General features: G+C 42.8%; 1 protein-coding gene across 3 annotated transcripts in view; it reads right to left on the bottom strand.

The window, feature by feature from the left end:
* Positions 1-13034, bottom strand: part of LOC135545704 (5-hydroxytryptamine receptor 4-like) — a 179121-nt gene that overhangs the window by 113473 nt on the left and 52614 nt on the right. For 2 of the 3 annotated variants that reach the window (XR_010456492.1, XM_064973509.1), the window contains exon 3: positions 10071-10184. Coding sequence is in view for 1 of the 3 variants with exons in the window: in XM_064973509.1 (XP_064829581.1) it covers positions 10071-10184 (114 nt within the window). In the remaining 2 variants the exon portion in view is untranslated. Of the gene's footprint in view, positions 1-10070; positions 10185-13034 lie in introns of those variants that run through there. The other variant, XM_064973510.1, reaches the window with a different exon arrangement.

Genomic DNA, 13034 nt, shown 5'->3' with positions numbered 1-13034 from the left:
ATGTCTCCCTAACTCTAACTCTATGTCTCCCTATGGAATACTGTCACTCTCTAACTCTACATGTCTCCCTATGAAATACTGTCACTCTCTCTAACTCTACATGTCTCCCTATGAAATACTGTCACTCTCTCTAACTCTACATGTCTCCCTATGAAATAATGTCACTCTCTAACTCTACATGTCTCCCTATGAAATACTGTCACTCTCTCTAACTCTACATGTCTCCCTATGAAATACTGTCACTCTCTCTAACTGTCTCCATGGAATACTCACCTCTATGGAATACTGTCACTCTCTCTAACTCTACATGTCTCCCTATGAAATAATGTCACTCTCTCTAACTGTCTCCATGTCTGTCCCTATGTCTCCCTATGGAATACTGTCACTCTCTCTAACTCTACATGTCTCCCTATGGAATACTGTCACTCTCTAACTCTACATGTCTCCCTATGGAATACTGTCACTCTCTAACTCTACATGTCTCCCTATGGAATACTGTCACTCTCTAACTCTACATGTCTCCCTATGGAATACTGTCACTCTCTAACTCTACATGTCTCCCTATGGAATACTGTCACTCTCTCTAACTCTACATGTCTCCCTATGGAATACTGTCACTCTCTCTAACTCTACATGTCTCCCTATGGAATACTGTCACTCTCTCTAACTCTACATGTCTCCCTATGGAATACTGTCACTCTCTCTAACTCTACATGTCTCCCTATGGAATACTGTCACTCTCTAACTCTACATGTCTCCCTATGGAATACTGTCACTCTCTAACTCTACATGTCTCCCTATGAAATACTGTCACTCTCTCTAACTCTACATGTCTCCCTATGAAATACTGTCACTCTCTCTAACTCTACATGTCTCCCTATGAAATACTGTCACTCTCTCTAACTCTACATGTCTCCCTATGGAATACTGTCACTCTCTAACTCTACATGTCTCCCTATGGAATACTGTCACTCTCTAACTCTACATGTCTCCCTATGGAATACTGTCACTCTCTCTAACTCTACATGTCTCCCTATGGAATACTGTCACTCTCTAACTCTACATGTCTCCCTATGGAATACTGTCACTCTCTAACTCTACATGTCTCCCTATGGAATACTGTCACTCTCTAACTCTACATGTCTCCCTATGGAATACTGTCACTCTCTAACTCTACATGTCTCCCTATGGAATACTGTCACTCTCTAACTCTACATGTCTCCCTATGGAATACTGTCACTCTCTAACTCTACATGTCTCCCTATGGAATACTGTCACTCTCTAACTCTACATGTCTCCCTATGGAATACTGTCACTCTCTCTAACTCTACATGTCTCCCTATGGAATACTGTCACTCTCTCTACATGTCTCCCTATGGAATACTGTCACTCTCTAACTCTAACTGTCACATGTCTCCCTATGAAATACTGTCACTCTCTCTAACTCTACATGTCTCCCTATGGAATACTGTCACTCTCTAACTCTACATGTCTCCCTATGGAATACTGTCAAACTACATGTCTCCCTATGAAATACTGTCACTCTCTCTAACTCTACATGTCTCCCTATGAAATACTGTCACTCTCTCTAACTCTACATGTCTCCCTATGAAATAATGTCACTCTCTCTAACTCTACATGTCTCCCTATGAAATACTGTCACTCTCTCTAACTACATGTCTCCCTATGGAATACTGTCACTCTCTAACTCTACATGTCTCCCTATGGAATACTGTCACTCTCTCTAACTCTACATGTCTCACTATGAAATACTGTCACTCTCTCTAACTCTACATGTCTCCCTATGAAATAATGTCACTCTCTCTAACTCTACATGTCTCCCTATGAAATACTGTCACTCTCTCTAACTCTGGAATATGTCTCCCTAACTCTACATGTCTCCCTATGAATACTGTCACTCTCTCTAACTCTACATGTCTCCCTATGGAATACTGTCACTCTCTAACTCTACATGTCTCCCTATGGAATACTGTCACTATGTCTCCCTATGAATACTGTCACTCTCTAACTCTACATGTCTCCCTATGGAATACTGTCACTCTCTCTAACTCTACATGTCTCCCTATGGAATACTGTCACTCTCTCTAACTCTACATGTCTCCCTATGGAATACTGTCACTCTCTAACTCTACATGTCTCCCTATGAAATACTGTCACTCTCTCTAACTCTACATGTCTCCCTATGGAATACTGTCACTCTCTCTAACTCTACATGTCTCCCTATGGAATACTGTCACTCTCTCTAACTCTACATGTCTCCCTATGGAATACTGTCACTCTCTCCAACTCTACATGTCTCCCTATGGAATACTGTCACTCTCTAACTCTACATGTCTCCCTATGGAATACTGTCACTCTCTAACTCTACATGTCTCCCTATGGAATACTGTCACTCTCTAACTCTACATGTCTCCCTATGGAATACTGTCACTCTCTCTAACTCTACATGTCTCCCTATGAAATACTGTCACTCTCTCTAACTCTACATGTCTCCCTATGGAATACTGTCACTCTCTAACTCTACATGTCTCCCTATGGAATACTGTCACTCTCTAACTCTACATGTCTCCCTATGGAATACTGTCACTCTCTCTAACTCTACATGTCTCCCTATGAAATACTGTCACTCTCTCTAACTCTACATGTCTCCCTATGAAATAATGTCACTCTCTAACTCTAACTCCCTACATGTCTCCCTATGGAATACTGTCACTCTCTAACTCTACATGTCTCCCTATGGAATACTGTCACTCTCTAACTCTACATGTCTCCCTATGGAATACTGTCACTCTCTCTAACTCTACATGTCTCCCTATGGAATACTGTCACTCTCTAACTCTACATGTCTCCCTATGGAATACTGTCACTCTCTAACTCTAATGTCTCCCTACATGTCACTCTCTAACTCTACATGTCTCCCTATGAATACTGTCACTCTCTCTAACTCTACATGTCTCCCTATGGAATACTGTCACTCTCTCTAACTCTACATGTCTCCCTATGAAATACTGTCACTCTCTCTAACTCTACATGTCTCCCTATGGAATACTGTCACTCTCTAACTCTACATGTCTCCCTATGAAATACTGTCACTCTCTAACTCTACATGTCTCCCTACTGTCACTCTCTCTAACACATGTCTCCCTATGGAATACTGTCACTCTCTAACTCTACATGTCTCCCTATGAAATACTGTCACTCTCTCTAACTATACATGTCTCCCTATGGAATACTGTCACTCTCTCTAACTCTACATGTCTCCCTATGAAATACTGTCACTCTCTCTAACTCTACATGTCTCCCTATGAAATACTGTCACTCTCTCTAACTCTACATGTCTCCCTATGGAATACTGTCACTCTCTCTAACTCTAACTCTACATGTCTCCTCTATGTCTCCCTATGAATACTGTCACTCTCTAACTCTACATGTCTCCCTATGAAATACTGTCACTCTCTCTAACTCTACATGTCTCCCTATGGAATACTGTCACTCTCTCTAACTCTACATGTCTCCCTATGAAATACTGTCACTCTCTCTAACTCTACATGTCTCCCTATGGAATACTGTCACTCTCTCTAACTCTACATGTCTCCCTATGGAATACTGTCACTCTCTAACTCTACATGTCTCCCTATGGAATACTGTCACTCTCTCCAACTCTACATGTCTCCCTATGGAATACTGTCACTCTCTAACTCTACATGTCTCCCTATGGAATACTGTCACTCTCTAACTCTACATGTCTCCCTATGGAATACTGTCACTCTCTAACTCTACATGTCTCCCTATGGAATACTGTCACTCTCTCTAACTCTACATGTCTCCCTATGGAATACTGTCACTCTCTCTAACTCTACATGTCTCCCTATGAATACTGTCACTCTCTAACTCTACATGTCTCCCTATGGAATACTGTCACTCTCTCTAACTCTACATGTCTCCCTATGGAATACAACTCTACATGTCTCCCTATGGAATACTGTCACTCTCTCTAACTCTACATGTCTCCCTATGGAATACTGTCACTCTCTCTAACTCTACATGTCTCCCTATGGAATACTGTCACTCTCTCTAACTCTACATGTCTCCCTATGGAATACTGTCACTCTCTAACTCTACATGTCTCCCTATGGAATACTGTCACTCTCTAACTCTACATGTCTCCCTATGGAATACTGTCACTCTCTCTAACTCTACATGTCTCCCTATGGAATACTGTCACTCTCTCTAACTCTACATGTCTCCCTATGGAATACTGTCACTCTCTCTAACTCTACATGTCTCCCTATGGAATACTGTCACTCTCTCTAACTCTACATGTACTGTCACTCTAACTCTACATGTCTCCCTATGAATACTGTCACTCTCTAATGTCTCCCTACATGTCTCCCTAACTCTACATGGAATACTGTCACTCTCTCTAACTCTACATGTCTCCCTATGTCTCCCTATGAATACTGTCACTCTCTAACTCTACATGTCTCCCTATGGAATACTGTCACTCTCTAACTCTACATGTCTCCCTATGGAATACTGTCACTCTCTAACTCTAATCTACATGTCTCCCTATGGAATACTGTCACTCTCTCTACATGTCTCCCTATGGAATACTGTCACTCTCTCTAACTCATGTCTCCCTATGGAATACTGTCACTCTCTAACTCTACATGTCTCCCTATGGAATACTGTCACTCTCTCTAACTCTACATGTCTCCCTATGGAATACTGTCACTCTCTAACTCTACATGTCTCCCTATGGAATACTGTCACTCTCTAACTCTACATGTCTCCCTATGGAATACTGTCACTCTCTCTAACTCTACATGTCTCCCTATGGAATACTGTCACTCTACATGTCTAACTCTAACATGTCTCCCTATGGAATACTGTCACTCTCTCTAACTCTACATGTCTCCCTATGAAATACTGTCACTCTCTCTAACTCTACATGTCTCCCTATGGAATACTGTCACTCTCTAACTCTACATGTCTCCCTATGGAATACTGTCACTCTCTAACTCTACATGTCTCCCTATGGAATACTGTCACTCTCTCTAACTCTAACTCTCCCTACATGTCTCCCTATGGAATACTGTCACTCTCTCTAACTCTACATGTCTCCCTATGGAATACTGTCACTCTCTCTAACTCTACATGTCTCCCTATGGAATACTGTCACTACTAACTGTCTCCCTATGGAATACTGTCACTCTCTCTAACTCTACATGTCTCCCTATGGAATACTGTCACTCTCTCTAACTCTACATGTCTCCCTATGGAATACTGTCACTCTCTAACTCTACATGTCTCCCTATGGAATACTGTCACTCTCTAACTCTACATGTCTCCCTATGGAATACTGTCACTCTCTCTAACTCTACATGTCTCCCTATGGAATACTGTCACTCTCTCTACATGTCTCCCTATGGAATACTGTCACTAACATGTCTCCCTATGGAAACTCTACTGTCATGGAATACTGTCTCTCTCTAACTCTACATGTCTCCCTATGGAATACTGTCACTCTCTAACTCTACATGTCTCCCTATGGAATACTGTCACTCTCTCTAACTCTACATGTCTCCCTATGGAATACTGTCACTCTCTAACTCTACATGTCTCCCTATGGAATACTGTCACTCTCTAACTCTACATGTCTCCCTATGGAATACTGTCACTCTCTCTAACTCTACATGTCTCCCTATGGAATACTGTCACTCTCTCTAACTCTACATGTCTCCCTATGGAATACTGTCACTCTCTAACTCTACATGTCTCCCTATGGAATACTGTCACTCTCTAACTCATGTCTCCCTATGGAATACTGTCACTCTCTAACTCTACATGTCTCCCTATGGAATACTGTCACTCTCTAACTCTACATGTCTCCCTATGGAATACTGTCACTCTCTCTAACTCTACATGTCTCCCTATGAAATACTGTCACTCTCTCTAACTCTACATGTCTCCCTATGAAATACTGTCAACTCTCTCTCAGACTAAATACTCACTACATGTCTCCCTATGGAATACTGTCACTCTCTCTAACTCTACATGTCTCCCTATGAAATACTGTCACTCTCTCTAACTCTACATGTCTCCCTATGGAATACCCTCTCTAACTCTACATGTCTCCCTATGGAATACTGTCACTCTCTAACTCTACATGTCTCCCTATGGAATACTGTCACTCTCTAACTCTACATGTCTCCCTATGGAATACTGTCACTCTCTAATACTGTCACTCTCTAACTCTACATGTCTCCCTATGGAATACTGTCACTCTCTCTAACTCTACATGTCTCCCTATGGAATACTGTCAACTCTACATGTCTCCCTAAATACTCTACATGTCTCCCTATGGAATACTGTCACTCTCTAATGGAATACTCTACATGTCTCCCTATGGAATACTGTCACTCTCTAACTCTACATGTCTCCCTATGGAATACTGTCACTCTCTCTAACTCTACATGTCTCCCTATGAAATACTGTCACTCTCTCTAACTCTACATGTCTCCCTATGGAATACTGTCACTCTCTCTAACTCTACATGTCTCCCTATGAATACTGTCACTCTCTCTAACTCTACATGTCTCCCTATGGAATACTGTCACTCTCTAACTCTAATGTCTCCCTATGGAATACATGTCTCCCTATGGAATACTGTCACTCTCTCTAACTCTACATGTCTCCCTATGGAATACTGTCACTCTCTCTAACTCTACATGTCTCCCTATGGAATACTGTCACTCTCTAACTCTACATGTCTCCCTATGGAATACTGTCACTCTCTCTAACTCTACATGTCTCCCTATGGAATACTGTCACTCTCTCTAACTCTACATGTCTCCCTATGGAATACTGTCACTCTCTCTAACTCTACATGTCTCCCTATGGAATACTGTCACTCTCTCTAACTCTACATGTCTCCCTATGGAATACTGTCACTCTCTAACTCTACATGTCTCCCTATGGAATACTGTCACTCTCTAACTCTACATGTCTCCCTATGGAATACTGTCACTCTCTCTAACTCTACATGTCTCCCTATGGAATACTGTCACTCTCTAACTCTACATGTCTCCCTATGGAATACTGTCACTCTCTCTAACTCTACATGTCTCCCTATGGAATACTGTCACTCTCTAACTCTACATGTCTCCCTATGGAATACTGTCACTCTCTAACTCTACATGTCTCCCTATGGAATACTGTCACTCTCTAACTCTACATGTCTCCCTATGGAATACTGTCACTCTCTCTCTACTGTCTCCCTATGGAATACTGTCATGTAACTCTACATGTCTCCCTATGGAATACTGTCACTCTCTCTAACTCTACATGTCTCCCTATGGAATACTGTCACTCTCTAACTCTACATGTCTCCCTATGGAATACTGTCACTCTCTAACTCTACATGTCTCCCTATGGAATACTGTCACTCTCTCTAACTCTACATGTCTCCCTATGGAATACTGTCACTCTCTCTAACTCTACATGTCTCCCTATGAAATACTGTCACTCTCTCTAACTCTACATGTCTCCCTATGGAATACTGTCACTCTCTCTAACTCTACATGTCTCCCTATGGAATACTGTCACTCTCTAACTCTACATGTCTCCCTATGGAATACTGTCACTCTCTCTAACTCTACATGTCTCCCTATGGAATACTGTCACTCTCTCTAACTCTACATGTCTCCTCTAACTATGAAATACTGTCCTCTCTCTAACTGTCTCCCTATGAATACTGTCACTCTCTCTAACTCTACATGTCTCCCTATGGAATACTGTCACTCTCTAACTCTACATGTCTCCCTATGGAATACTGTCACTCTCTCTAACTCTATGGAATACATGTCTCCCTATGGAATACTGTCACTCTCTCTAACTCTACATGTCTCCCTATGGAATACTGTCACTCTCTCTAACTCTACATGTCTCCCTATGGAATACTGTCACTCTCTCTAACTCTACATGTCTCCCTATGGAATACTGTCACTCTCTTAACTCTACATGTCTCCCTATGGAATACTGTCACTCTCTCTAACTCTACATGTCTCCCTATGGAATACTGTCACTCTCTAACTCTACATGTCTCCCTATGGAATACTGTCACTCTCTAACTCTACATGTCTCCCTATGGAATACTGTCACTCTCTCTAACTCTACATGTCTCCCTATGGAATACTGTCACTCTCTCTAACTCTACATGTCTCCCTATGGAATACTGTCTAACTCTACATGTCTCCCTATGGAATACTGTCACTCTCTCTAACTCTACATGTCTCCCTATGGAATACTGTCACTCTCTAACTCTACATGTCTCCCTATGGAATACTGTCACTCTCTAACTCTACATGTCTCCCTATGGAATACTGTCACTCTCTCTAACTCTACATGTCTCCCTATGGAATACTGTCACTCTCTCTAACTCTACATGTCTCCCTATGGAATACTGTCACTCTCTAACTCTACATGTCTCCCTATGGAATACTGTCACTCTCTCTAACTCTACATGTCTCCCTATGGAATATGTCTCTCTAACTCTACATGTCTCCTATGGAATACTGTCCTAACTCTACATGTCTCCCTATGGAATACTGTCTCTCTAACTCTACATGTCTCCCTAAATACTGTCACTCTACATGTCTCCCTATGGAATACTGTCACTCTCTCTAACTCTACATGTCTCCCTATGGAATACTGTCACTCTCTCTAACTCTACATGTCTCCCTATGGAATACTGTCACTCTCTCTAACTCTACATGTCTCCCTATGGAATACTGTCACTCTCTCTAACTCTACATGTCTCCCTATGGAATACTGTCACTCTCTAACTCTACATGTATCCCTATGGAATACTGTCACTCTCTCTAACTCTACATGTCTCCCTATGGAATACTGTCACTCTCTCTAACTCTACATGTCTCCCTATGGAATACTGTCACTCTCTAACTCTACATGTCTCCCTATGGAATAATGTCACTCTCTAACTCTACATGTCTCCCTATGGAATACTGTCACTCTTTCTTACTCTACATGTCAACACATCCATAACAAAAGCTCACATATACCGACAGTATGTATCCTTTAAAAAGTTGAGGGAGAATGAAATAGCAAAAGTGACTCACGTTTAAGTGTTTTGCCCGCACAGGTCTTCATGTATTGACACTGGCTTGGTGATTGACAGTCAATTATGCAGTAGATACATTCTAGTCTGAAGTGAAAGTTGCAAAGCACAGGAGTGCTGAGGGACGATACTTTCCCCAGGTTACCAGACAGACGGAACAGCAGCTCAGCATCAGTGTGTTGTTATGCCATAGTCACTGCATGCCATGCTGATAGCTCAACCACCAAGGGACTGGGATCACAATCCACCACTCAGTAGCAGGCTCTCTTTTAACGAGAAAACAATTACTCCATAATACTCTCAGAGCAGGATTATTCAAATTGGGGCTGATTTATTTAGTCTGGTGCAACTAGGTGATAAGGTGCTAAGCACAAGAAAGAACATTATTTGCTTTGGCTAGAGCAGCAGGAGAAAGAGGGAGAGGAGAGCGAGATTGTTAAGCACACTCTTCTGTTCTGTTCACAAACACACTCCGAGAGATACAGAGAGAGAGACAGGGAGAGAGACAGCTCTAGTGAAGAAAGAGAGGGAGAGACAGAGAGGGAGAGAGGGAGAGAGGAGAAAGATAGTAAAGTTCTGTTCACAGACAGACAGACAGACAGACAGACAGAGGGAGCAGCTGGAGCTGCTGCAGACAGACAGACGGACAGACGGACAGTGAAGGAAGCAAAGGGAGAAACTAGAGCTGGCGGTCCTTGCAGACAGAGAATAGCAGACAGACAGACAGACGGAGGGAGCTAGGACGTAGGACCTGAGCTGCTGCAGACAGACAGACGGACAGACGGACAGACGGACGGAGGAAGCAGGACGTAGGGAGAAACTAACCTGAGCTGGCGGTCCTTGCAGACAGACAGACAGACAGACAGACAGACAGACGGAGGGAGGGAGCAGGACGTAGGGAGAGACTAACCTGAGCTGGCGGTCCTTGCAGACAGCCGTCATGACCAGGAGGTTCCCCAGGACACTCATGAGCATCACCAGGGACAGGAAGCAGATGAGAGCAATGCTCTTCGGCATATTGTTGCTGTGGTTACGACAGGAGAGGGGACAACCAGTCAGTGAATATATAAAAAACAAGCCAAGATTAATAACTGATTGGAAAGTTATTTAAATGTGGAATACATAACCTTCCATTTCTGAATAAGACGTAAATGTCAACCGGACAAATTAGTACACATTCTGGGTTATTGGAACGTCATGATACCTGTTACAGGTGAAAGTTTGTTTTGACACTATAATTTATAGTGAGTTGAAGTTACGTATTTGTTCAGAATTGCAGAGTGTACTGTAAATCTTGGTTTTCCAAACTCAGTCCTGGGTGTACGTTTTGGTTTTTGCCCTAGCACTACACACATGACTCAAATAATCAAAGCTTGATGATGAGTTGGTTACTTGAATCAGCTGTGTAGTTCTAGGGGGAAACCCCTAGCTGAGAGCAGCACAGGTCAGGTGTGTAGTGCTAGGGGGAAACCCTGCTGAGAGCAGCACAGGTCAAACCCTAGCTGAGAGCAGCACAGGTCAGGTGTGTAGTGCTAGGGGAAAACCTAGCTGAGAGCAGCACAGGTCAGGTGTGTAGTGCTAGGGGAAAACCCTAGCTGAGAGCAGCACAGGTCAGGTGTGTAGTGCTCAGGGGGAAAACCCTAGCTGAGAGCAGCACAGGTCAGGTGTGTAGTGCTAGGGGGAAACCCTAGCTGAGAGCAGCACAGGTCAGGTGTGTAGTGCTCAGGGGTGAAAAACCCTAGCTGAGAGCAGCCCAGGTGTGTAGCTGAGAGCAGCACAGGTCAGGTGTGTAGTGCTAGGGGAAAACCCTAGCTGAGAGCAGCACAGGTCAGGTGTGTAGTGCTAAGGGAAAACCTAGCTGAGAGCAGCACAGGTCACAGGTCAGTGTGTAGTGCTAGGGGAAAACCCTAGCTGAGAGCAGCACAGGTCAGGTGTGTAGTGCTAGGGGAAAACCTAGCTGAGAGCAGCACAGGTCAGGTGTGTAGTGCTAGGGGAAAACCCTGAGAGCAGCACAGGTCAGGTGTGTAGTGCTAGGGGAAAACCCTAGCTGAGAGCAGCACAGGTCAGGTGTGTAGTGCTGAGAGCAGCACAGGTCAGGTGTGTAGTTCTAGGGGGAAAACACTAGCTGAGAGCAGCACAGGTCAGCTGTGTAGTGCTAGGGGGAAAACACTAGCTGAGAGCAGCACAGGTCAGCTGTGTAGTGCTAGGGAAAAAAACTACAACTGGTGACCATTGTCCCCATGGTAACATGACAATGTGGGCAGGCATTGTCCAGAAAACTCTGCCAGAATCCAGGCTAATTTGTCATGTATGTAATACAAGGTAAGTAGCTGTCACGATAATGATTTAAATCCCTCAAAATGATTTGTATGCTTGTGAATGTTTGACAATTGTAATACATTACTGTAATCCCTTGACGTTTGTGATTTTCACACTCCAGGTTTTACAATCTACAGTATTCAAACAAGACGTCATTCCTACAGTAATCACTCCTGGTAGCTTATTCAGAAAATAGTAGAATACATGTATCAACCCAGCTGTACAATATTTAAAAATGGTTCAGGTATCAGTTTCAGATCAATCTTATTTGCTGCCTTCATTTTTGCCATTATGTTCTGTCGCTATACCTCAATTTACCTCAAATTTAAAAGTTACTCACTTAAGAATTTGTCTATCACCAAATTGTTAATGTAGCTACATCCCAAATAGGAATGCCCACAGCATTGCAAAAACTTTAGAAGGAAATGTATTACTGAACAAAAATATAAAAGCAACATGTAAAGTGTTGGTCCCATGTTTCATGAGCTGAAATAAAAGATCCCAGAAATGTTCCATAGACACAAAAAGCTTATTTCTCAAAAAATAGTTGCGCACAAGTTTGTTTACATTCCTGTTAGTAAAAGTATTGCTCCTTTTCCAAGATAATCCATCCACCTGACAGGTGTGGCGTATCGAGAAGCTGATTAAACAGCATGATCATTGCACAGGTGCAGCTTGTGCTGGGCACAATAAAAGGCCACTCTAAAATGTGCAGTTTTGTCACATAACACAATACCACCGATGTCTCAAGTTTTGAGGGAACATGCAATTGGCATGAAGACTGCAGGAATGTCTGCTGTTGCCAGAGAATTTGTTAATTTCTATACCATAAGCCACCTCCAACATCGTTTTAGAGAATTTGGCAGTACGTCCAACCGGCCTCACAACTGCAGACCAAGTGTAACCACGCCAGCCCAGGACCTCCACATCCGGCTTCTTCACCTGCAGGATTGCCTGAGGCCAGCCCCTCGGACAGCTGATGAAACTGAGGAGTATTTCTGTCTGCAATAAAGCCCTTTTTTGGGGAAAACTAATTCTGATTGGCTGGGCCTGGCTCCCAAGTGGGTGGGCCTTTGCCCTCCCAGGCCCACCCATGGCTGCGCCCCTGACCAGTCAAGTGAAATCCATAGATTAGGGCATATTTAATTTACTTCAATTGACTGATTACCTTATATGAACTGTAACTCCTTGAAATTGTTGAAATTGTCACGTTTATATTTTTTGTTCAGTATAATTTCTCTGAGATGTAGCATCCCCTTGACGTCAGCTTATACGAGTATGTTTTAATCAGAAACATTGTGAATCCAGTTCCTCTAGCATTACAACAACACACACGAGGTCTAGAGGTGGGGAAAGATGTCAACTCAACATGAAACAAACTTCATCTAGGATTTGTTGTCAAAATGTCTTCCACCTCTTCCTGATGACAATTTACTTTCACGTACATTATCGCATTATTCTAACGTCTAGTTGACGATGAAAGCAGACAAATTATACTGCCTTTCTTGATAGCTTTTTCATCTATCCTCTAACAAATCCTAGTATTGTTTAGTAG

Source organism: Oncorhynchus masou, chromosome 9, assembly GCF_036934945.1.
Source record: "Oncorhynchus masou masou isolate Uvic2021 chromosome 9, UVic_Omas_1.1, whole genome shotgun sequence".
NCBI lineage: Eukaryota > Metazoa > Chordata > Actinopteri > Salmoniformes > Salmonidae > Oncorhynchus > Oncorhynchus masou.
Note: the sequence above shows the minus strand (reverse complement) of the source record. Positions and strands in the feature narration are given on the sequence as shown.